General features: G+C 44.4%; 3 protein-coding genes across 6 annotated transcripts; 2 read left to right on the forward strand and 1 right to left on the reverse strand.

The window, feature by feature from the left end:
- Nucleotides 1-1,924: 1,924 nt before the first annotated feature.
- On the reverse strand, nt 1,925-2,667 carry LOC121994281 (pectinesterase inhibitor 9-like). The gene has a single exon (XM_042548372.1). It carries the CDS (start codon nt 2,645-2,647, stop codon nt 2,069-2,071), a length of 579 nt encoding a protein of 192 aa, XP_042404306.1. The 5' UTR covers nt 2,648-2,667; the 3' UTR covers nt 1,925-2,068.
- Nucleotides 2,668-17,298: 14,631 nt separating this feature from the next.
- LOC121997273 (two-component response regulator-like PRR95) lies at nt 17,299-22,262 on the forward strand. Of its 4 annotated transcripts, none has more exons than XM_042551601.1 (8): nt 17,299-17,600; nt 18,529-18,690; nt 18,785-18,915; nt 19,012-19,164; nt 20,060-20,207; nt 20,320-20,551; nt 21,079-21,754; nt 21,898-22,262. In XM_042551601.1, the coding sequence occupies exons 1-8, from the start codon at nt 17,381-17,383 to the stop codon at nt 22,027-22,029; spliced, it is 1,854 nt and encodes a 617-aa protein (XP_042407535.1). In that variant the 5' UTR covers nt 17,299-17,380; the 3' UTR covers nt 22,030-22,262. The 4 variants fall into 4 exon arrangements, with proteins under 4 accessions (XP_042407535.1, XP_042407534.1, XP_042407536.1 ...); XM_042551600.1 differs by having other exon boundaries at nt 17,301-17,600; nt 20,299-20,551; XM_042551602.1 differs by having other exon boundaries at nt 17,305-17,600; nt 19,012-19,056; nt 20,299-20,551.
- A 118-nt stretch (nt 22,263-22,380) lies between these two features.
- Nucleotides 22,381-23,125, forward strand: LOC121997274 (polcalcin Phl p 7-like). The gene has a single exon (XM_042551604.1). It carries the CDS (start codon nt 22,872-22,874, stop codon nt 23,115-23,117), a length of 246 nt encoding a protein of 81 aa, XP_042407538.1. The 5' UTR covers nt 22,381-22,871; the 3' UTR covers nt 23,118-23,125.
- The last annotated feature ends 1,787 nt before the right edge of the window (nt 23,126-24,912 follow it).

The raw sequence follows: 24,912 nt of genomic DNA on the forward strand, positions 1-24,912 counted from the left end.
GAATGAGATTGAAGTGGGCTTGGTGAAGGGTTACAACCCTTCAGAATAGATGATCTAGATCGATCCAGCCCAAGGAACACATCCACTCACCCAAAGGACACTCAACCTCTTCGTTCAGTATAAATAGAACCCTCCAGATGATGGAATACTCACTCAATCTTCTCTTCTCTTCCTCAAGCATTCATCTCATCTTGTGCATTCAAGAGTCCAAGAAGTCTACTAAAAGGTTCGCTGGTCTCGGAAGTCGGAGTGCTATGATTCCGAGAGTTCGTCGTCGTTGTATCTTGGGAACGAATTGCAACAATCCGTTAAGCACCGTAGCGGAGCAATATCGTTTACGGAGATAGTGTCGAACACTAGCCTCGATGATCAATTTGCATACTCCAGAAGTTACCCGGAGACAACATATATATATATCACAACAAAAAGATAGGATTGTGAAACCACCATGCATGTGTTTTTTTCATGAGGTAGAGCCGTGTGAGAAGTATAAAAAAAAAAATCTGAATCATGTGCGACAATTATGAATCATGTGCCTTGCGGTCCTACACTACCGTGCATGGACGAATAAGTTCACGCAATTGTGCATCAAATGCAACACGATGTCCATGAGTTGCACATAAGTACACGACAAATGAAGTCACGCAATGCACACTCTATTAACTTATTTTGCACTTTAAATATATGCACAATGAACAAAATATTATATGGAAAAATTTTCAAATCTTATGCCTCTATTTAGATTATTGTCCAAAGGACATCCCATAACAACTATATTCATCTTCACTCTTATTTTCTATATATATATATATATATATAGTGAATTTAAGTAATTGTGTTTTTAATTAATTTAATTTTAAATTTAATATGATAATTTTAAACTGAATATGGTAATTAGATAAGATGTAGTAAAGAAAGGATTATATTCACAATTGAAGAATGTTGACGTAGAATAATTGGGCATAAGGTTTTTAGATTCATAATTTAAAGACTTTAAGGTATTAGACATTGTACTACAAATGAGTATTTGTGAGAGAAAAAAATAGCACAAGATTTTTGCACAATTGTTATTGATCACTAGGAAATATAATTAAGATTAATTGAGAAGTGGAAATAAAAATGCAACAATATAACCTACCAACCTTCAAGCCTAAACCATGCTATGCATTACGAAAGTTAGGTCAAATACATCCCATGAGCTTAACCTACCAACCTTCAAGCCTAAGCCATGCTCTATCTAGCTAGATATGGGCATCCATTGACAACTAGTTGCAATTCTACTTTGGCCTAGGTCAAAAAGAAGGGAATTAGCGCGATCGAATTGAATTTTGGTCGTTAATTTAACGACTAATTTTTATTTCGATTGTTAATTTAGTGATCAAATTTACTCCAGTTGCCAAATTGACTATTAAATAAATTTTGATCTCTAATTAGCGAATGAATTTAATTCAGTCACTCAATTAGCAACCAATTTATGTTTGGTCATTATTATTAATTTAGCGATCAAAATTTATTCGATTGTTAATTAGTGACCAAATTTTAATTTCAATGGTTAATTGACGACCAAAATAAATTTGACCGCTAATTCTGTCATTATTTAACCTTCTCTTGTAGAATTCAGTGAATTCAAAACCGCAATCTCACCGCAAGCTACTCCACACCATATTGAATAGTATTGAAAGTAAAATTATTCATCATTTGAGACGAAAGCGACAACAAGAACCCCTTCGGATAAACTTATCCTACCTGATATCATCTAGCACAGCTAATAGATCCACATGATCGAACAAGGATGGTCCCTTCACGGGCTATTGGCGTTAAGAGGCAGTTGTGCTAGCTAGCTCATCGATCGTTAACACTCTTGCAAGCAAAACAAAAGCACGATGTGGACACATGAAATGAAAATGACAACAAAATGTAAATAGAATTTGGCATTAAATGCATTTGATGGGTTTTTGTGTAAAATTATAACAAAATATCACATGATGAATCCACTGCATCGGATCTGCTTCTTCTAGACCAAACCCTTACAAACCGGTCTAATTGTGATTAGAGGCTTTTATTTGGACTAAACCCGGTTGACGAGGGCCAGCGCGTTGCTGGTGACCTGCGCCACCTCCAGCACCTTGGGCCGGACCGCGGCCCGCAGGGATTCGGAGCCGTGCTCCGTCAGGCTGTCCAGGCAGGTGTTCTCGTCGGTGAGGGCGGCGCTGCACCAGGTGCGGACGTTGGCCATGTGCCACGCGAAGCTAGTCGACCCGGCCCTGCCCATGCGGCCCATCTCCTCCGCGGACTCCCGGAGCCGGTCCACGCTGTCCGCCATGTTGTCGAGGCAGTCTTGGACGGCGCCGGCCTCGCGGCTGCTCCTCCCTGCAGACGATGCCGCCGCAGCCTCCCGGGCCACGTAGGCGGAGGCCGACCGCGCCCGGTCGGCGCTCACGGACAGCGCCGCCCGGGCCAGCTGCCGCGCGCTGTGGCGGACCGCCGGCGCGTAGGAGGCGAGGCTCCGGAAGCAGAGGTCAGGGTACCGCGTCGCGCCGCAGGAGGACCGGACGAACTCCGTCGGTGAGCCGGTGGTGGTCATTTTACCGTCAGAGAGGCTCGCCGCCATGAGGACGAAGGCCACCAAAGCCATGACTCGCGCCATTCTCTCTCTTTTTCTCTCTGTGGACTGAGAATGATAGAGTGGATGATATATATATATTGATAAAATTTTATTTTACCCCTCTCACTTTATCTACTTTTCATTCGCCCCTTATGTCTATGAATATTAGATTTTGCCCCACCATAATTTGTAATCCACCCTCGACAATAATGAAGGGAGCAATGCTTCTCATTCAAATAAATTGCAAGACTTAGTAACTTTCTAAAAATATCCTTGACGTCTTTAATATTTATTTTAGTAGCGAGAGAGGAGTTCATATAATTTGGATGAAATAAAAGAAGATTTAATACGAATCAAAATAATTCATCCAATTCGAATGAAATAGTGAAAGCAGTTGAAGATGAACTAGAATGGATTCGAGTGAAATTAGAGTAGTTCATATAGTTCGAATGAACTAGAAGTAGTTGAACAACGTAAAAGTATTTTTCGATAAAATTATCGAGATGACATAATTCATTAATTATAGTTAAAGTTAGAGTTGGAAGGAAAAGGCCAAAAAAAAAATCAATCTTTGGTGCTTAATTTATTTAATTGATACAGCACAGCAAATGAAGTCTAGTCAATTGATGTTAACAAATAAAACTAAAATAAAATGTGAATTTTAAATTTAATAATTATAATAAAAATAATTTATAATTTTATTCAATTTTAAGGGTAATAATCAAATCTATATAAAAACTTAATAAATCCAATTAATCTCATTGATTAATCCTAGGAGTGATCATTCTAACCCTATGAAATTTTTCCACATGCCACCATGATAAATCGAGAAGCGCTTGCTGTCGACAATCAAGAAGCCCAGCATCCTTTGATTGTATGTCTTATTTGGAAGAAAATTTCATATAAATTTATCATAACTGAGAATCGAACTATCAATATCTAGATGACAACTTAAATAATAATTAAATCTATATAAAAAAATGATAATCCGAGTTAACCTTATTGACTATTTATAGGTGATCGATTCAGTCTTACGGAAGTTTTCGGCCGGCCGTTAAGGTAAATCGGGAAGCGCACGCAACGGTCAGTCCAGAAGTCTAATATCCTTTGATTGCGTCTCTTATTTGGAGGAAAAATTCTTATAAATATACTATAATTGAGGATCGAATCGTAAATATAATTAAGTATCGAATCATGAATATATGAATGATAATTTAAATATTCTATTACATTATAATCTCAGAGACCATCAAATCTATAGAACAAAGAGATTGTGAGTGGTTTTAAATTGATAGTTAATACATATTGTTATAAATAAAATATAAAGAATGAAAAATGTTGCATTAATACCTTTTAAAGTATCTAGTGAAAGGAATAAGGATGCACAGGATGCTGAAGATGCCTTAGAAGTTGCATATTGTTAACTGACATGGCCGGACGGACATCACGTGTTATTAAGTCTGTTGCTACAAAGGACATGTCTCTCATGTCCATCCTATGAGCTGGAGGTGGTGTCATGCAAGTATCATTTAGCAATTCTTACAAAAAAATCCAATGAGAATTCTTATTCAACGAAATTGTTGTCCATTAATGCGAGTGGAACCTTTCACTTTTTTTTTGAAAACTAATCCACGTATTCATGCGATCGCATTAATCTGAAAGATAGACGATCCAACCCATAAATTAATCATTAGATAGATTCATCAAGCATAGATAAATCATAAGAGGCTCCTAATCTTATTAGCGGTTTGAACTCGGTGGCCATTCAAAGATGTCCAACTTGAGCTTTGAAATTCTCACCATATAGAAATGATGAACCCTACTTATCATCACACTTAGTTCTAAGGGCTATGCATCTTCCCTATTTATTTATTTATTTATTTAACTTAAGTATTGAGCTTTACGAATCGATTAATTTTGGAGGTGATTGATTTAGTCCTATAAAAATTTTCCACCGATTATCTTTTACTTCTTTTTTTTGATAATATACATGCATGGGCCTTCAGTCTAACTAGTTGAGGTGGACAAGGCCCAACCCCACAGACCGGACACCAGGTAAATTCGAAAACATGAGCGGCTCGTCACCCAACAATCATCATCCCTCGGCCCCACAAACCGACCAGCAAGTAAATCCGAAAGCACGAGCTACTCCTCACCTAGTAATCACATCTCAAATTTCCCATCCCACTAGAGGAAAATATCCTACTGTACACCATAACTAGGATTCAAATAGTGAATGGTTGGGAAATAACTTTAATGGAGGAAAATATCCTACAGTGCAGCATCGCTAGAATTTGAACTGTGAATATTTAAGAAACTACTTGAGCACCTTACCGTTGCATCATAACTCAACAGTATCTTTCACTTTTTTTTTGTAATCCAGATATCTAGTACTTCGAACAAATCAATTCTAGAGGTGTCCAATTTGATCCCACAAAAATTTCCACCGACTACTGAAGTAAATAGAGAAGAACTCGAGAGGTTCATCCAAGAGGTTAACTTTCTCAGGTTTGTCATCTCATTGAAGTAAAATTCATGCAGTGTGTCACAATTGAAATTTGAACCTTAGATATCTAATTCATCGCTTGGAGGGCTTAATCATTGTATCATAGCTCTAGGGCAACACCTTTCACTAATTGACACCAGTATTCAGCTTATGCATATTGACTAATCTTGGGAGTGATCAGTCTAACCTCACAAAAAATTTTCATCGGCCGCTAGAGATAAATCGGAAAGCGCTTACAAAGAGTAGCTTATCAACTAGCGTTCTTATGTCAATCGTTTATTAAAAACTATTCATCCGTTAATTTACCGAAACTAAAACTCAATTCTTAATACCTCCTACCGCTAAACCTTACACCCTAAATTTATTATAATAAAAACTATTTTTATTTAAAAAAACTTATACAGAATTTTACGTGACTATCCTATTTATGTCACAACAAATTTAAAATTTAAAATATTACTTGATCCTGTCCGAATGCTGAACCAACGGACGCTGGGCACGTGACGCTCCTTGGTTGCGGGTGTGGATCTTCGACTGGTTGCACGAAGCTCCGGCGAACCTGCACAGAAGTCGAGCCGGGAAGGGGTTCCCGGCGGCAACCCTCCGACGCTCAAGTCAGGTAAGCAAGCAGTGGCAAGTGGCTCTCGAAATATCAGAATGCGTACCTCCGGTGAAGGATGGAGGCCTTTATATAGGGCAGCGGAGAAGCAAGTGCACACACACCGAGGTGTACACGTGTCTGTGGCCCATACCCCAGTAAGGGCTTGTCAGTGAGCTTACCTGACCCATACTGCTACAGTCCCCGCATGTCCTCGATGGGACAGCGGAACCCCCTGTCGCGTGATTTGGAGTATAACCATATCACGAAGCATGCCAGTTGTCAGAAGATGTCTTTTGTCTGTTTCTCTGAACTCCTGCCGGGAACCCGACCGGCCCACCTCCGACTTCCGTCCGACCGACCGAATATGATGGTTCACTTGGGAAGTTTTTGGTAATGTGTTTTGTGGCGACCGTTAGCAGTATGTTTCATGCCTTCGGCCGAGCGCGCCGTCCGCTCGGCCCACGATCTTGTTCAATGAGCGCCGGAACCTCGACTTCCATAGGGGTGCCTCGTGCCATCGGCTAAGCACCGGGCGGCCGCCCGGTCGGTCAGCCCCTTTCTCCGATCGGCCTAACTGGTCCGACCTTCTCCGATGGGCCGTCCGGCTATTTAACTTCCACGTGGCGTTGACCTGGTCCCCTGTTCTTACCGCCGGATCACTTGCCTCCCCTTCAAGTCTAGTCGAAGGAGGCTATTAGTCCGACTGACTGGACTACGAGTTTGGCCGGGCGGCTGCGTCGTGCTAATATCCCCTCGTGGCCGATCGGCCTACCGCAGAGATGGCCTTGATTCAATGGCATTCGCTGGATCCCCTCGTGTTCTGCGCCAATCTTCGACATTAAGGCGGAGCATGCGTTCATTAAATGCTTCGAATAGTCGAATGCCACGTGGCGTAATGCCATCATCATACGGCGGTGGCGGCATGGTGCTTTGATGTGATCGAAGCGATTCGAAATGAATGGCCCGATGCACGCCTTGATTCCCGTGACCTGGATCCGACGGTGGAGGCCGCCCGGTCTCCACCCTATAAATTCTTCGTTTCTTCTCCTTCTCTTATCTGCCTCTGCGGTTTCAACCCTTGCCCCCAGCGTTTTAGAGCTCCGACGGTTGCGTTTTCCTGCTTCCGGCGATCTCCGGTGTCTCCCTTCGATCTTCCTTCTTTTTCGTAAGGTTCTCCTCCTGCCTTTCTTGTTTCCGGTGCTTGCTTTACATTTTTTTTCTCCCGTTTTTGCTCCCGGATACTATTCCGGCGATCTCTTCTTGTTTCTGTCCTCTTTCCTGGCCCTCTTCGCTCGGCTAATGGCTAGTTCTTCGCACCCTGAAGATCAGCCCCTCGGCCCATGGTACACCACCATGCAGTCCCGATTCGACCAGCGTGATTTTGATATCCTGACAGACAATTTCGAAATCCCCGAAGATTTTGAACTTCTTTTGGCCGGTCCTTCCGCTCGGCCGCACAGGTTACCGCCGGCCTGCGGTTCCCTGTACATCCTTTCATCCTAGATGTTTGTAATTATTTCGGTGTGCCGCTCGGCAGTCTAGTACCCAACACCTTCCGTCTCCTTTGTGGTGTTGTTGTTTTGTTCAAGATTCACAACATCCCCCTCCGACCGGAGGTCTTCTTTTATTTCTACTACCCTAAGCAAGCCGAGCCGGGCACTTTCATGTTCCAAGCTCGACCCGGCTTGGTCTTCTTCAACAAGCTACCTACTTCCAATAAGCATTGGAAGGATTATTTTTTCTACATCCGCATGCCCGCTCGGGCCAACTTCCCGACCCAATGGCAGGTTAGCCTACCCCCCACTCCCGAGTTGAAGAAGTTCAAGACCCGACCGGACTATCTCCACGCTGCAAATATACTAGCCGGTCTGCGACTTGACATCAACAAGCTTCTTCACGAAGGAGTGATGTACATCTTCGGCCTGAGTCCCATACGGACTCCTCTTCCGACCGGCTTCGGTAAGAACTTTGCTTGGGCATTTGCTTTAATTGCTAACTGATTTCTTTTCTTTCCCTTGCAGCGAATATCGTCATGGATTCGGTGATGGCCGGCGTTTTGAAGAGAAAGGCGGCAGCTCTGGAAGCCGCGGCGGCCAGATAAATGGAAGCGTTGGGTATCCAGCCGGTCGGATCCCACGAAGGAGAGAGCGGGACTCAAGCTGAGTCGGCCGCTCCAGCTTCTCAGCAAAACGTGGCCAGCGGAGCCACACCTCCTGGAGAACAAACTGCCCCCGAGGAAGGTTCCGCTCGGGAGGAGGAGCAGCCTCTACAAAAGAGGCGCCGAGTGGAGACTCCCCTGCGGTCGGCAACTTCCGCGGTCCATCCATCCGAGCGAGTCACTGCGACTGCTAGGGCCGGGGCAAGGCGCCAGAGACCGAAACCATTTCATCCGACCGGACGCCTTCTGACTAGGACGAGCCAGCTGCTCCAGTTGAGGCTATTCCAATCAGCACCCTTCCGCCCGCTCCCCACTCAGTCCAGCGCTCGACCATTCATTCCCAGTTTTCTGCGCCGGCTTCTGATCCCCTTTCGATCGCCGGTCTTACGACCCCTGGTCATGGCCGCACGATTCGGGTCACTCTTCATCTCCCGACTGAAGAGCGGCTCCCAGAGGCCGACCGCCCAACTGCGCCCGAGCACACCATCACCTTGAAAGGGCCCCTAGCTGAGATGTGGGCTGATGCTCGGGCACGCACTGCGCTGATCCCCCTCCGAAACTTGGCCAATAGCCACATGCGGGAGGCCACGGGGTTAAGTTCGCTCTATTCGAAGTTTTATATGCATTATTTCCGATCGGCATCTAACAACTATAATTTTCTTTTGCCAGAGATGGGTGGAGGAGATTGCAGTCTCCAACCGCCTAGCTTTGGTGGATGATGAGTTAAGGCAGCTGAAGGCGGCGTGCGGTCCGTCCGGCTCTCAAGGCCACTCGTACTCTGAGCTACAGAAGGAGCTTAAGAGGGCTCAGGATATGCTGGCGGCCGAGCAGAAGAAAACAGCCGATCAGGCCCACGCCTTGGCCGAGTCCGAGCGACAAGTTAAGTCGCTCGACACAAAATTAACCCTGGCCACCACTCGAAAAAATACGGCCATCTCCGATCTGGAGAAAAAGAACGTGGAGGCTCGGGGCCTGGAGCTGAAGGTAAAAGAGCTGATGGAGCAGCTCGACAGAGAGAAGGCGGGCCGCTCGGCCGACACGGAAAAGCTTAAGAATCTGAACGAGGCCCTCACTGGCTCCCAGGCGGCTTTCAAAGAATATCAAGATGCCGAGCTGAGTCGAGTCGCTACCTTGAGACAGGGCTACATCCGTTCACCCGAATTCTCGGAGAAAATTTGCGAGCGGATGTACACAGCCTTCGACTTGGCTATGACTGCTACCATGACATATCTGAAGTCCAAGGGCCTTCTTCCAGAATCCACTAATATTCCGGTCGGCGATCAGGTGGCGCTTCTAGATAACATCCCCAAGACCCTCTACGATTATATCGAGTAGCTTTTGTAATTTGGCCACTCGGCTAGATATGATCCCTTTTGTACTTAGGCCGCCCGGCCTAAAGTTTTATTTTTAATGCAATGTTTTCCTTTCGCGTACTTTGTCCTTTTGCACTTTGTCCTTTTGCTAGTTAATATGTGTGTTGCCCGCTCGCCTATTATCACACCTCTGGCATTCGAAAGGAATTTTTGCGAAGTACTTGGCGTTGCCCTTCCGCTCGGTTAAATATTTCGGATGCGTAACATTCCGCTTTGATAGCAGAGACCACTCACTAGAAGCCGACGAGTACCTTTGGGCTCTGAGCCGAGCGGAACGTAGAGTCGGTGGAACGATATCGGCGGCGAGCTTCTCGAACATTCCGCTTTTTTTTTTTTGCCTTCTACCGCTCGGATAATTTATAGACGCCGGCTCGTCTCTCGATTTTTAACGGCGGAGCTCGACGGTATTCCGCTCGGACGTTTATAGACGCCGGCTCGTCTCTCGATTTTTAACGTCGGAGCTCGACGGTCTTCCGCTCGGACGTTTATAGACGCCGGCTCGTTTCTCAATATTTATCGTCGGAGCTCGACGGTCTTCCGCTCGGACGTTTATAGACGCCGGCTCGTCTCTCGATATTTAACGTCGGCATTCGCTGGCCTTCCGCTCGGACGTTTATAGACGCCGGCTCGTCTCTCGATATTTATCGTCGGAGCTCGACGGTCTTCCGCTCGGACGTTTATAGACGCCATCGTCTCGATTTTAACGCCGAGCTTGGCGGTCTTCCGCCGGACGCTTTATAGACGCCTCGTCTCGATATTTAACGCCGAGCTCGACGGTCTTCCGCTCGGAAGGTTTATAGACGCCGGCTCGTCTCTCGATATTTAACGTCGGAGCTCGACGGTCTTCCGCTCGGACGTTTATAGACGCCGGCTCGTCTCTCGATATTTATCGTCGGAGCTCGACGGTCTTCCGCTCGGACGTTTATAGACGCCGGCTCGTCTCTCGATTTTTAACGTCGGAGCTCGACGGTCTTCCACTCGGACGTTTATAGATGCCGGCTCGTCTCTCGATATTTAACGTCGAAGCTCGACGGTCTTCCGCTCGGAAGGTTTATAGACGTCGGCTCGTCTCTCGATATTTAACGTCGGAGCTCGACGGCCTTCCGCTCGGACGTTTATAGACGCCGGCTCGTCTCTCGATATTTATCGTCCGAGCTCGACGGTCTTCCGCTCGGAAGGTTTATAGACGCCAGCTCGTCTCTCGATATTTAACGTCGGAGCTCGACGGCCTTCCGCTCAGACGTTTATAGACGTCGGCTCGTTTCTCAATATTTATCGTCGGAGCTCGACGGTCTTCCGCTCGGACGTTTATAGACGCCGGCTCGTCTCTCGATATTTAACGTCGGCATTCGCTGGCCTTCCGCTCGGACGTTTATAGACGCCGGCTCGTCTCTCGATATTTATCGTCGGAGCTCGACGGCCTTAACGGCTAATCTTTAACACAGCTGCTCGGCGAGCATACTAGCCATCATTTAATTCATTTCTGCTTCCTGCATTACAAGGACATGGGCGACTATAATATACACAAAAGTGAATTACATCAGTGCACCTTTCACCCAGCTCTATAAGGTTGGAGATGATTTGCACTCCATGGCCGATCCAGCTGCCGTCCGTCTTCATCCTCCAAATAGTAAGCGCCCGAGCCGAGCTTTTCGATGATTTTGAAAGGACCCGCCCACGGAGCTTCTAGCTTGCCGACGTCGCCGACCGGCTTGACTTTCTTCCAGACGAGATCGTCGACCTGGAATGATCTGGGAATTATGCGGCGGTTGTAGTTTTGCTTCATCCGCTGTCGGTACGCCATCAGCCGAACGGACGCCTTGGCTCTTTCTTCTTCGACCAAATCCAGCTCCATGTTCCTCCGCTCGGCATTTTCCTCATCGTAATTTTGGATCCGAGCGGACTCGACGCCGACTGAATGACCGCTTCGCCGCCATACACCAAGTGGAAAGGCGTGACGCCCGTCCCTTCCTTTGGAGTCGTTCGGATGGCCCATAAGATGTCCGGCACTTCATCTACCCAACTTCCTCCCAAGTGATCGAGCCGAGCGCGCAGAATGCGAAGAATTTCCCGATTGGCTACCTCGGCTTGACCGTTACTTTGGGGATAGGCCACGGACGTGAAGTGTTGCTCGATGCCATAGCTTTGGCACCAATCTTCGAGCAACTTTCCTGTGAATTGCCGCTCATTGTCGGAAATCAGTCGGCGAGGGATGCCGAACCGACAGATGATGTGTTGCCAGATGAATTTTTTGATCATATGTTCGGTGATCTTTGCTAGCGGCTCGGCCTCCACCCACTTGGAAAAATAATCGACCGCCACTAGTAGAAATTTCCGCTATCCGGTCGCCATAGGAAATGGACCAACGATATCCATTCCCCACTGGTCGAACGGACATGAGACTGTTGATGCCTTCATTTCTTCTGCCGGTCGGTGATAGAAGTTATGGTACTTCTGGCACGAAAGGCACGTCGACACGATCCGAGCGGCGTCTGCTTGTAAGGTTGGCCAGAAGTACCCGGCCAACAGGATCTTCTTAGTCAGCGATCGTCCGCCCGGATGCCCTCCGCATGATCCTTGATGTACTTCTTGGAGGATGTAAGCCGAGTCCTCAGAACTCACGCATTTCAACAGCGGGCGTGAGAAGGCCTTCTTGTAAAGTTGATCGCCGATGAGTGTGAACCGACCGGCTCTCCTCCTTAGCAGCTGAGCTTCATTCTGATCGGACGGTGTGGCGCCCGAGCACAGAAACTCCGTGATGGGTGTCCTCCAGTCGCTCGGAAACGTGAGGGCCTCCATCCGGTCGACGTGCGCCACCAAAGATACTTGTTCAATCGGCTGCTGGAAGGCGATCGGCGTTATTGAGCTTGCAAGTTTGGCTAACTCATCAGCCGCTTGGTTCTCCGCTCGGGGTATCTTCTGGATAATAACTTCTCTAAAGTCGGCCTTGAGTTTCTCGAAGGCTTGAGCGTAAAGCTTGAGCCGAGCGTTGTTGATTTCAAAAGTACCTGTGAGCTGCTTTGCGGCCAACTGGGAATCCAAATGAAGCGTTACCCGACCGGCACCCACATGTCATGCTGCCTGCAAGCCGGCTATGAGGGCCTCATATTCTGCTTCATTGTTCGTAGCTTTATAATCCAGCCGGACGGATAAGTGCATCTTTTCTTCTTGTGGGGAGAGCAACAGTATTCCAATCCCGCTTCCGAGCCGAGTGGACAATCCGTCCACAAATATTCTCCACATGGCTTCTGGCTCTGAATTCTGCACTTCAGTCACAAAATCAGCCAAGGACTGCGCTTTGATTGCCGAGCGGGGCTGGTATTGGATATCAAATTCACTTAACTCTGTCGTCCATTTGATGAGCCGCCCGGACGCTTCTGGATTCAGTAACACACGCCCGAGCGGGCTATTGGTTTTGACAATGATGGTATGCGCCAGGAAGTATGGGCGAAGGCGCCAAGCAGTGAGGACCAGAGCAAAAGCCAGCTTCTCAAGCCAGTGTAGCGAGATTCAACATCTTTTAAAATATGACTAAGGAAATACACGGGCTCTTCTCCGCTCGCCCTCACTAATGCCGAGCCGATTGCTTGCTCGGTTGAAGACAAGTAAATACATAATGGCTCACCCGCAGCCGACTTGGCTAATATCGGGAGGGAGTTCAGATATGCCTTCAAGTCTTTGAACGCCCGATCGCATTCTTCATCCCAGTGAAACTTAGTGGCCTTACGCAAGATTTTGAAAAAAGGAAGGCTCCGGTCGGAGGTTTTGGAGATGAATCTGGACAGAGCCGTTATCCGACCGATCAAACGCTGCACTTCCCTTGTATTTCTTGGAGACGGCATGTCTTGTAGAGCTTTCACCTTGCTGGGATTTGCTTCGATGCCCCGCTCGGTTACTATGTACCCCAAGAAACGTCCTCCTTTTGCTCCGAACAGGCATTTCTGGGGATTTAACTTGACTCCATATTTGCATAGCGTTCGGAAAGTTTCCTCCATGTCTTTGAAGAGATCGGCCGCTCGGATGGACTTGATGAGAATGTCGTCCACTTAGACTTCAAGATTTCGCCCGATCTGCTCTTTGAACACTTTATTCATCAAGCGCTGATATGTGGCTCCCGCATTCTTCAATCCGAACGGCATCACATTATAGCAATAGGTGTCGTCGGCCGTCACGAAGCTGACTTTTTCTTGATCTTCACGGGCGAGCGGCACTTGATGATAGCCTTGGTAAGCGTCGAGCATACATATTAATTCGCAGTCGGCCGTAGAATCCACTAGCTGATCTATCCGAGGCAGAGGATAAAAGTCTTTCGGGCAAGCTTTGTTGAGATCCCGAAAATCTATGCATACTCTCCACTTGTTGCCCGGCTTGGAAACTAATACTACGTTCGCCAGCCAGCTCGGGAACTGCACCTCGCGGATATGGCCGGCCTCCAAGAGTTTTTCCACCTCCGCTCGGATGATGGAATTCTGCTCGGGCTGAAATCTCTCTTTCTCTGCTTTACTGGCCGTGCGTCCGGTCGGACGTGTAGTTCATGCTGCGCTATACTTGGTGAAATTTCGGGCAACTCATGTGTTGACCAGACGAAGACATCATGGTTTCTCCTGAGGCATTGGGTCACCTCCTCTTTCTGATTGGCCTCCAGATCGGACGCGATGAATGTTGTAGCCTTCGATCGGGTGAGGTGTATCTGTACTTCCTCCCTTTCTTCGTAAACTAAAGAGGGAGGCTTTTCAGTTATAGCATTCACCTCGATCCGTGGCGATTTCCGAGCGGAACTTGATTCTGCTCGGACCATTTCAATGTAGCATCGCCGAGCTGCCAGTTGGTCTCCCCGTACCTCTCCTACTTTGTCTTCGACGAGGAACTTGATCTTCTGGTGGAAGGTTGAGACGGCCGCCCGGAACTCGCTGAGCGCCGGTCGTCCCAAAATGACATTGTAGGATGAGGGAGAGTCCACCACCACGAAGTTCGCTGTCCTTGTCCTCCTGAGCGACTCTTCTCCCAGTGAGATGGCTAGCCGGATTTGCCCGACCGGCAGGACTTCGTTGCCCGTAAACCCGTAGAGCGGGGTTGTCATGGGCAGCATCTCGGCTCGATCAATTTGTAGTTGATCAAACGCCTTCTTGAATATGATGTTGACTGAGCTTCCTGTGTCAACAAATACGCGGTGAATAGTGTAATTAGCTATTACCGCTTTGATGAGGAGAGCGTCGTCGTGGGGTACTTCAACTCCTTCCAGATCCCTGGGCCCGAAACTAATTTCGGGTCCGCTCGCCCGCTCTTGGCTGCAACCGACTGCATGGATTTGGAGCTGCCGGACGCTCGCCTTTCTTGCTCGGTTGGAGTCTCCTCCGGTCGGCCCGCCAGCAATAATGTTGATCTCGCCTCGGGAAGTATTATTTCTATTTTCTTCCTCCCGAGCGGATGGTCGAGACCGTTCTCTGGACGTTCGGCGATTCTCCTGCCTTGGGGAGCGATGCCGATTGGGAGTCTGTTGCTGTCGCCTATCAGCTCGCGTCCGATCGGCTTCATGAGTTCTTTGCCGCCTGTCGACTGAAGGAGACCGTCGGCCGACATTCCGGGGAACGGGATGAGCCACAAAGGGAAGACTTCGACAATCCCTTGTGTTGTGCGTATCCGTCCGGTGGAAGGAGCAGAACATCGGGGTCCATCTCTTCTTTGGCTTTGGCCGGGCGGCCGCTACCTCTTGCACGTGAGTCCTCACATGAGGGGAGCGAATTGCTTCGGCCCTTGGTCCTCTTGGCGGTTGATGAGCGATGGGGGGCTTCCGCTCGGCAGGTAGAGCCCGATCAGTCGGAGCTTCCTTTCTTCGAGCCGCTTGGGCCTCCTCCACGTTGATGTACTCGTTGGCTCGGTACAGCATATGGTCATAGTCTCAAGGCGGCTTCCGAACGAGCGAGCGGAAGAAGTCCCCGTCCACGAGGCCTTGTGTAAAGGCATTCATCATGGTTTCCGAAGTGGTCGTTGGAATGTCCATCGCCACTTTGTTGAACCACTGGATGTAAGCTCGGAGCGATTCCCGGGCTTCTTGCTTGATGGCGAACAGACTGACGCTCGTTTTTTGATATCGCCGACTGCTTGCAAAATGATGGAGGAAGGCCGTTCGGAAGTCCTTGAAGCTTGTGATGGATCCGTCCGGCAGCCTCCGAAACCATCGTTGAGCCGATCCCGAGAGAGTGGTAAGAAAAACTCGACACTTTACTCCATTTGTGTATTGATGGAGAGTAGCTGTGTTATCGAACTTACCCAGATGAACATCCGGGTCGGTTGTCCCATTGTACTCGCCGATCGTCGGAGGCACATAGTGCTTGGGCAAGGGGTCTCTTAGAATAGCCTCCGAAAATTGGCGGTTAATTCGCTCGGGGGGCTTTTCCTTTTCTGTCATCCCGTCTAGGCCTTTCATCCGAAGAAGATCCCCGATCTCTATTAGTTGTTGCGGCTTCGGGGGTGCGGAATAGGGCTCGATGAAATGCAACGGTGGCCGGCGGTGTTTCCGCTCGACCACCAGACGCTGACGTTGCTTGCTGCTCCGGCCGCTCGGCTGTGACTTTCTGTTTTTGCTCCACAAGCTTGGCGGCCCTTATCTCGATCAGAGCTTCGAGTTCCTCCGTCGAAAGCGTCACAGCGTGTTGTCGTCCAGCCTCGTCCATTGTTTCCGTTCGGATGCAGGAGCGTTCCCACAGACGGCGCCAAATTGATCCTGTCCGAATGCTGAACCAACGGACGCTGGGCACGTGACGCTCCTTAGTTGCGGGTGTGGATCTTCGACTGGTTGCACGAAGCTCCGACGAACCGGCGGCGACCCTCCGACGCTCAAGTCAGGTAAGCAAGCAGTGGCAAGTGGCTCTCGAAATATCAGAATGCGTACCTCCGGTGAAGGATGGAGGCCTTTATATAGGGCAACAGAGAAGCAAGTGCACACACACCGAGGTGTACACGTGTCCGTGTCCCATACCCCAGTAAGGACTTGTTAGTGAGCTTACCTGACCCATACTGCTACAGTCCCCGCATGTCCTCGATGGGACAGCGGAACCCCCTGTCGCGTGATTTGGAGTATAACCATATCACGAAGCATGCCAATTGTCAGAAGATGTCTTTTGTCTGTTTCTCCGAACTCCTGCTGGGAACCCGACCGGCCCACGTCCGACTTCCGTCCGACCGACCGAATATGATGGTTCACTTGGGAAGTTTTTGGTAATGTGTTTTGTGGCGACCGTTAGCAGTATGTTTCATGCCTTCGGCCGAGCGCGCCGTCCGCTCGGGCCACGATCTTGTTCAATGAGCGCCGGAACCTCGACTTCCATAGGAGTGCCTCGTGCCATCGGCTAAGCACCGGGCGGCCGCCCGGTCGGTCAGCCCCTTTCTTCGGTCGGCCTAACTAGTCCGACCTTCTCCGATGGGCCGTCCGGCTATTTGACTTTCACGTGGCGTTGACCTGGTCCCCTGTTCTTACCACCGGATCATTACTCTTATTTTTTTTTTATCTTTTTTTTTTTTAAATCTGAGCAAAAAGAAGGGATGCAAGCATCCGCCCATTTCTCCATCTGAGTAAACAGAGCCCATAACGGAGGACAAATTAGACGAGACCACCCAGCATCCTCAGAGAATTGATTCCCCAGTGCTTAACCCACCAATGCGGGCCCCACCATTCTCTAATAATCACCGCGGTACGATTCGCGAGTCGAATTTTAGGCAGGTGCAGTCCTTGCCGTGGATACGCCGATCATCCACCACCACAACTCTCCCCCACGCTTATCCAACGGAGAGCCGCCACGTGTCCGAACTGTTAAACATTTCAGTCGAGGCTCAGCGCGACGCGACACGCGTCACTTCGAGGACGGCGGCTTCTGTCGAGCAAATATCCGAACGGGTGACCCAGGTTTGGCCACGTCACAGGTCCCGGCGGTTTTAGCGGCCGCAAGCGAGTGGGCCAGTTGGCGTGGCCCCCACGCCAATCGAAGGGTCGAGAAGGCGACGCCGAGAGCCTAAGATGAAGATATTTTCCTACGGCGGAGGAGCGGATCGTTGCGGTGCAGCTTACCGCACCTTTTCGTGAAGGGCGAGAATAAGGCGTGCGTCGACCAGAGAAGCGAGATCGACAGTTGGAGTCGAAATGGAGCGAGGAGAGAAGGCTTGCGAAACGGCGATGGCGGTGGTGGTAGCAAGTGGGGATGAGGAGGTAGAGGATATGGAGGCGAGAGAGGACAGCAAAGGAGAGGAGCTGCGATGGGAGAAGCTCCTGCCGAGGATGCCGGTGAGGGTGCTGCTCGTCGAAGGGGATGATTCCACTCGGCAGATCATCGCAGCGCTGCTCAGGAAGTGTAGCTACAGAGGTTTGCTCCTTTTTTATTTCGGTTCTTTTGCTGATTATTTGAGTTGCAAATAGGGGATCCCCGTCCTCAAAAAGATTTCTCACATTGGTACAAATGCATAATTTAATGATTGTTCATAGTTATCCTATTCTATATGTTTTGTTTTTGCTAATTGTTACGTATGAATTCTTTTCGCCGAAAAGAATAATTGCAATCCATAAGCGGAAGTTGGTCTATGAGTTCAGGTTATATATATATATATATATATATATTTGTTGTTATTTTGTTCAGAATAAGTTAATTGATTTACTCTGGAGTTGTCTTGTTGGATTAGATGACATCAACGAGCTAGCACGAGAAAGGTGTGTAAGTAATTCAGAACTATGAAACTTTCACCATTCTTTTTTTTTTTTTTGGCAGAAAGATAAGATAGGGACTTCCATAAGTAGATTGCAATCAACGTTTACATCAAATGGTTTTGTGATCATCTTGGCATTTCCTAAATGTATGTTGAATTTTATATCCTTTCAGATTGTTTTGAAAACTTTTTTTTTTCCATTTCAAATCTTGATCCAACAGTCAATTTTGAGAATTTCAAAACTCAAATTTGGCTGGTTGATAGTACTTTGCTGGTTAAAAGAATTTGGTTTCTTGCATCAATTGTCAGTCACATAACAATAGTTTTATAGATGCTAGTTGTATGGAACCTTGTGTGCCGTGGCATCTTGATTATGCATAAGTAAATTTTCTTTCAGACAAAAATAAGCAGAGATCCTTCAAGTACAGTGTGCTTTCTTTGACTTTTACTGTTGTAGCATTGATAAATATTACACTCCATACATGAGTTCAGTCGGTAGAAATGAAGAGTATTATGTACTTTCCAGTTTCGCTGCAAATTGATAATTTGAAAGAAAAAAAAACTTAGAAATCCTCTGTTTATTGTTCACAGTTGCTGCAGCATCAGATGGCTTGAAGGCATGGGATACCTTGAAGGATAAACACCATAATATTGACCTTGTTCTTACTGAAGTTGACTTGCCATTAATTTCAGGCTTTGGCCTTCTGACCATGATAATGGACCATGACCAATGCAAGAATATTCCAGTAATAAGTATAATGCAGATAACTTACTACTTCTTTCTTCTTATATCTTAAGAAAAAGCTCAATTCAGTTCACAAATGTAAACCTTTTCTCATTCATGCAGTGATGTCTTCACATGATTCTATGAGCATTGTTTTCAAATGCATGTTAAGAGGTGCCGCAGATTTTCTTATTAAGCCGATCCGCAAGAATGAACTTAGGAACTTGTGGCAACATGTCTGGAGAAGGCAAATTGTAAGCTTCAGTTTAGTGCTACTCACCGCCATTTCCTAATTAAGTATTGATTTTTGTCTAATGCTATGTTTTTTTTTCTTATTCATGCTATACCAGGTAAGTGGATTCAATAGTACACATGAAATTCAAGACATTTGTGAGGTAACTCATAATCTGAAATCTCATTCTGGTAGAAGAGAATATACAACTGAGAATGTTGTTAGTGTACACACAAATAAACTATCGAGCGAGCAGGAGAGTGATGCACATGTAAGATTTTTGTTTAGGGCATAATTTGTTTTTTGGTCCAGGGGATGTATGTTTATATTGCTTGTGATTAGAATATTATTAAAATGATTATTATTGACAATAGTAACTTTTATTGTTTAAACATATATGAACTATCTTTGAATTTGATCACTTATTAATATTTTTATTATTTTTTGACATTATTTAATTATTTAATATTGGAAATTTAAATATTGAAAAGATGTTAAATTGAACTAAAATGCAAAATGAAAAGAAAGCAGGAGAAAAAAAAATGGCAATAAACGATCGTTAAGATTATAGTGAGGACATTTTCTGTATATAATTTTAACCAAAGGTCATAAGTTTGATTCAAAGAGATTTATACAACTAGAAGCATAAATTTAGTATTAGATTTTGCAATGGTAGATATATTATTTTGTTACTTAGTTAAATATATTCGCCTATTTTAGCGAAAAAGCATTTTTCTGCGACAAGACTGCTGCATATGTACTCTTTTTTTAATCCCGTGCACTTTCCATTATTTTCATTTTATTTTATAATGATAATAAGCAAATTATAGGTTATTTTCATTCTTCAAGTAGTTTGATTTTCTTATGATGTTTCATTTTTGGTTTGATTAGACAAACTGAATCATTAGAGTAGATAACGTAATATATATAGTTGACCTCTGATAATTGGGATAAACATGGCTTCATGTTGACAACTATGATGATGCTAATTCATCTTCAATCTCTATTTCCTTTTTCTTCTTATAAATCTTGGTTAAAAAAATACCTATTTAAGGAAAGTGAATTATCTTTAACTAAATGTAGCATCTTCCCAGAATCGTATGTTAGTGTAGAGTTAAACATGAAGTTTTTTTGTGACACTGCATACTTTGCTGCGTGTTGTGCAGAGTTCTTGTACAAGGTCTGACATGGAAGCTGAAAGTGCACGCAAGAAATTGGAGATCAAGCTGCCAATCACAGAAAGTGCATCCATGAATCAGAATGGACCCGATTCACAACTTGTTGGTGTATTCAATCATGAAAATGCAGATCTTGGTACTTTTCATTTTTCAAGTTCTTTATATTAGAATTTATGAAACCTTAGGTAAAATTACTTTCTGAGAAGAATATTTTACTGCTATAACAGTGAACAAAACTGTTGATTCAGTACACACCAGACCTTTTTACTGCAACAAGATCAACAATGAAACTCAGTGTCCTAAACCTCATCTCGACAAAACTCCAAAGGATATCGAGTTGTTCCAAAACGATACATGCAAGTCGAGTCTTGTGCCTCATTTGGAGCTCCCTTTGAAAAGATACGAGGAGCCATTATCAGACAAGAAAGATTGTGAGCAATCCAGTGCGTGGAACCATTCGAGCATGTCAGCCTTCTCACAGTAAGCACTTCATTTTAATGGTTTTGCTGACTTAAAAGATTAGGACAACAGTAGCTTTTTATTCCTTGCCTGTCCAAAAAGTGTATGAAGGTAATCTTTCATGGTCGGATCATGCTCAAAAAATTCATTACTAGTATTGATTGAAATGAAAAATGGGCACACATAGCTTGAAAGAGCAATTGTTGCACATTAAATTTTAAAAAGAAAACGTGCATGATTTAAATAATTCAAAAAGTATTGGTTTATCAAATTGATCTTTGGTTTGGTTTACATCTTTCACTCTTAGCTTTTTTCGAATACTATCAGTGAGTGTCATGTGTATACGTAGATTTCTGATCAAATTTACATTACTAGCTCGGTTTCTTTTCTGTACTTTTAATATTCACATTAAACTTTATCTAAACAAAACCTTGGTGCAATATCAGCTTTATTATAAAGAAGAGAAAAGAGGTTGGGAAATTGTTTCAATTATTATGTTGCAGAGAATTATACTTATCAGAGCCCAGTATAAGCACATGTTGCTGCAGGTACAACCGAAAAACAGTGACATCAACCTTGTTGCAGCAAAAGAATCTAGGATCTGAAAGCAATGGACTTGAGTCTACTGATCTTCTGAAACATCAGGAATCCAGAATAAATGTTGAAGAGACTAATTCGCCTTCTGTGGGATCTTCAGCTCATGATGGAAGAGCAGTACAATGCAATCCTGTTCGAGTTATTCCGGTTTCTTTTCCTGACACGTCTTTAAGAATGTTCTATTCACAGTCAGGGCAACAAACCCTTTGGAGTTCCAGTTCACCAATATTACTGGAAGCAGCAAAACCCACAAACTCTTCACGACAAGAAAATCTCAACCCTGTGCAAGCTGACACTAACGAGAAGAATGGTATAAGCTCATCTTGCAGTTTGGCAGAAAAGAAGGATGAAACTATGGAGCACGACGAACAGAGGCATGTTCCATCAGCAGTAGGAGAGAGTGGTGGTAGCAGCACATGCAATAGTAGCATTAATAATCTCAATGGCAGTGAATGTGCCAGTGGAATTGCCGGTGTCGGAGATATTCGTACGATGAATGTTTCTTGGCCCATAAATGACGAATGCAAAGATGGAACAAAGCCGGCAGATTGCCAGCGTTTAACCCAAAGAGAAATAGCCTTGACCAAATTCCGTTTGAAGAGGAAGGAAAGATGCTTTGAGAAGAAGGTATAAGTTTATGCTCAATGATCTCTCCTACAGAATTTAAATATAGAGAAATAGATTCACTCCGGCAAAGAAAACTTTGCTTTTCTATTTTCTTGTTTAAGGCAAAACTACAAGTTAACTTCACTCAGGAAACCTTTCGACAGGTTCGATATCAGAGCAGAAAATTACTTGCAGAACAGCGTCCTCGCGTGAAGGGGCAATTTGTTAGACAGGAGAAGATCAAGCCTCAACCAGTATTAGTGGGTGCCTTTCAATGTAATTCAGCTGCTAGATAGCTTGGCATTGGAAGGGAGAAACTATATCATCATTATGAGAGAACTTATCTCCCAAGGTAAATGTTTAACACACGTAGCTGCACTAACATAATGTAAATAATGAAACAGATTTGCTTTAAGATTCCGATCTGCTTCTTATGCCTCGTTTTCTCCTGTTTGAGATCCACTTTTGTCAGCAAATTTCTGCAAGATATGTAACCTATGCAATACACTGTTTATCATCTGTTCAATTAGACCTTCTGTGTTTGTTGTAGATAATTTAGATTATCTATCTGCTAATACTCTTAACAATAGTGGTTAGTACGAGTCCAATGTTTTTTATTGACAAAGCTATATTTGTTGATAAACTTCTGTCAACTCTTTCTATTGTCCAATCATTATGCACACTTAGATCAATCAAGACATATTACCAATTTCCTATTGCCATGTATTTCTTTTAGACATGACTCCACCCTGAAAACCTATTGCCTTCTTGGAACTTCAATTAGCCATTAGCCTAACAAGAGGTGTAATCTTGGATGCTATTATTTATTAACTTTGAAACATAGCAGAAATATAAGTTATTTAATGACGTCACTATAAATTACTGACAAATATATACATATATGTAATAAATTTTATCCATTCAATTTTTAACAGGAATAAAGGAGGAATGAAAAACTCCACCACTATAACTCCGCTCTCTAGGGTGGTCCATTAGTGTCTCCATGGAATCCTTCATTAATCGTTTCTTTCCCCATATATTACTCTCGGGTCTATAACAATTATATACGAAATTAAATGATCTTACAAACTAGCGACACAAAGCAAGACCAAAAGAGAGAGAGAGAGAGAGAGAGGCGATGGGAGAGGTGACGCCGGAGATGGAAAGGATCTTCAAGCGCTTTGACACTAATGGCGACGGGAAGATCTCCTTAGCTGAGCTCGCAGAAGTCCTTCGAACGCTAGGCTCCACATCTGCTGATGATGTGAACCATGTAATGGCTGAGGTTGACATCGATGGCGATGGGAACATCGATTTCAAAGAGTTCGTGGCCTTTTGTCTTGCTAACCCGGGCCTTATGAAGGACATTGCTAAGGTCTTTTAGGTTTTGTTCCTGTGATTTCTTTCAACGTCTGATTGTTGGAGAAGACGATATATATCATACTCTTGTTTTTTTTTCTTCTTCTTCTTCTTAATTTTCATGGAAAATAGTGTTTTAAAAAAATATTTATTTGGGTTTTCAAATCTTTATTTCATTAGCGTTGAAGAATAAACTTGTGTAATATTGTACCTGATTTGACCTTATATATATATATATATATATTTAATGCTCAACGCAAAGCTTCTTGTGCCAAATTTATGCTCGAGCTAGGCGATAAATGAATTAAGCATTTGTGAACAAACTTGGTATTTAGCTTGGTAAGTAAGAGTTTGTTTATGTTTGTTCAATATACACAATACTAATTAAACAAACAAGCTTGAACAATTTTCGCTAAACTAAACAAACAAACTTGAATACATATGTGTTTAACTAGTTAACATTCGTGAACAACGAATATATTCTTGAATAACGTTATTAAATAATGTTCACAAACTATATTCATTAATAAAGTTCTTTTGAATATGCTAAATAAATAATAAAATAAAATAAACAAATAAATTTAAATCACCAAACTCAATAACCAATTAAACAACTAAAAGTTTCAAACAATCCTTGAATTAAGAGTTCGATAATATTTAAACGAACCAAACTCGAATCAAACTCAAGCCAAACTTGAATTGAGAGCTTGATAACATCTAAACGAATCAAGCTCAAGTCAAGTTTCAAACAAGCTCAAGTTTATAAAAATAAATCAAGTCAAGCTTGAATAATTATTTCAAAAGTTCATTTTAAACTCGGTTCGGCTTGATAACCTTATCAAAAAAGGTTGAATACTTCAAAATTCGACTCAGCTCAGCTTGTTTACAATCCTATGGCTGACATTAGCTTCATAAGAGTTGGATCATATGCTAGGCTTGATTTATTAGTAATCTCAGTACACATATCAAAAAAATTATATATATATATAGAGAGAGTATTGATATTGTGCGCGACGCGCACAGCACGCGACTGTGCGCGTCGCGCACAATATTAGTGTTTTTAATTTTTTTTTTAGTTTTTTGAATTTAAAAAATTCACCATTTTCTTATTTAAAATTTAATATATAGATATATCCCCTAAACACATTACAATACTCAATAAATATTTAAATTAATTTTATTTTAATTTTTTTTTAAACCAAACACTATAACCTAATTAGAAAGCCTAAACCCTATAGGTAAAATCTAAAAAAAAATAGCTTTAACACTATACCCAAAGCCTGAACCCTATAAATAAAATCGTAAAGAAATTTTTTAATTATTTTTTAATTTAAAAATAAAAAAAAATAAAAAAATAAAAAAAAACACTGATATTGTGCGCGACGCGCACAATCACGCACAGTATCAATACTGTATATATATATGATGTCAAATCCGTTTATGGCTGGGACTTTGCCAAAAAGTCCAAGAGGGTGAATAGGTCCACCAAAAAGACCTATCTAGTCCGCAGCAAACGGCTCGCGATAAGGACAACATCAAATCCGTTTATGGCTGGGGCTTTGCCAAAAAGCCCAAGAGGGTGAATAGGTCCACCAAAAAGACCTATCTAGTCCGCAGCAAACGGCTCGCGGTAAGGACAACATCAAATCCGTTTATGGCTGGGGCTTTGCCAAAAAGCCTAAGAGGGTGCATATGTCCACCATAAAGATCTATCTAGCCCGCAGCAAACGGCTCGCGGTAAAAGCGCGCCAAATCCGTTGATAGCTGGTCACTTGCTAAAAGTGACTTCAGAGGGTCTTGACCCATGACACAGGAGGAGG

Source organism: Zingiber officinale, chromosome 6A (assembly GCF_018446385.1).
Source record: "Zingiber officinale cultivar Zhangliang chromosome 6A, Zo_v1.1, whole genome shotgun sequence".
Lineage (NCBI taxonomy): Eukaryota > Viridiplantae > Streptophyta > Magnoliopsida > Zingiberales > Zingiberaceae > Zingiber > Zingiber officinale.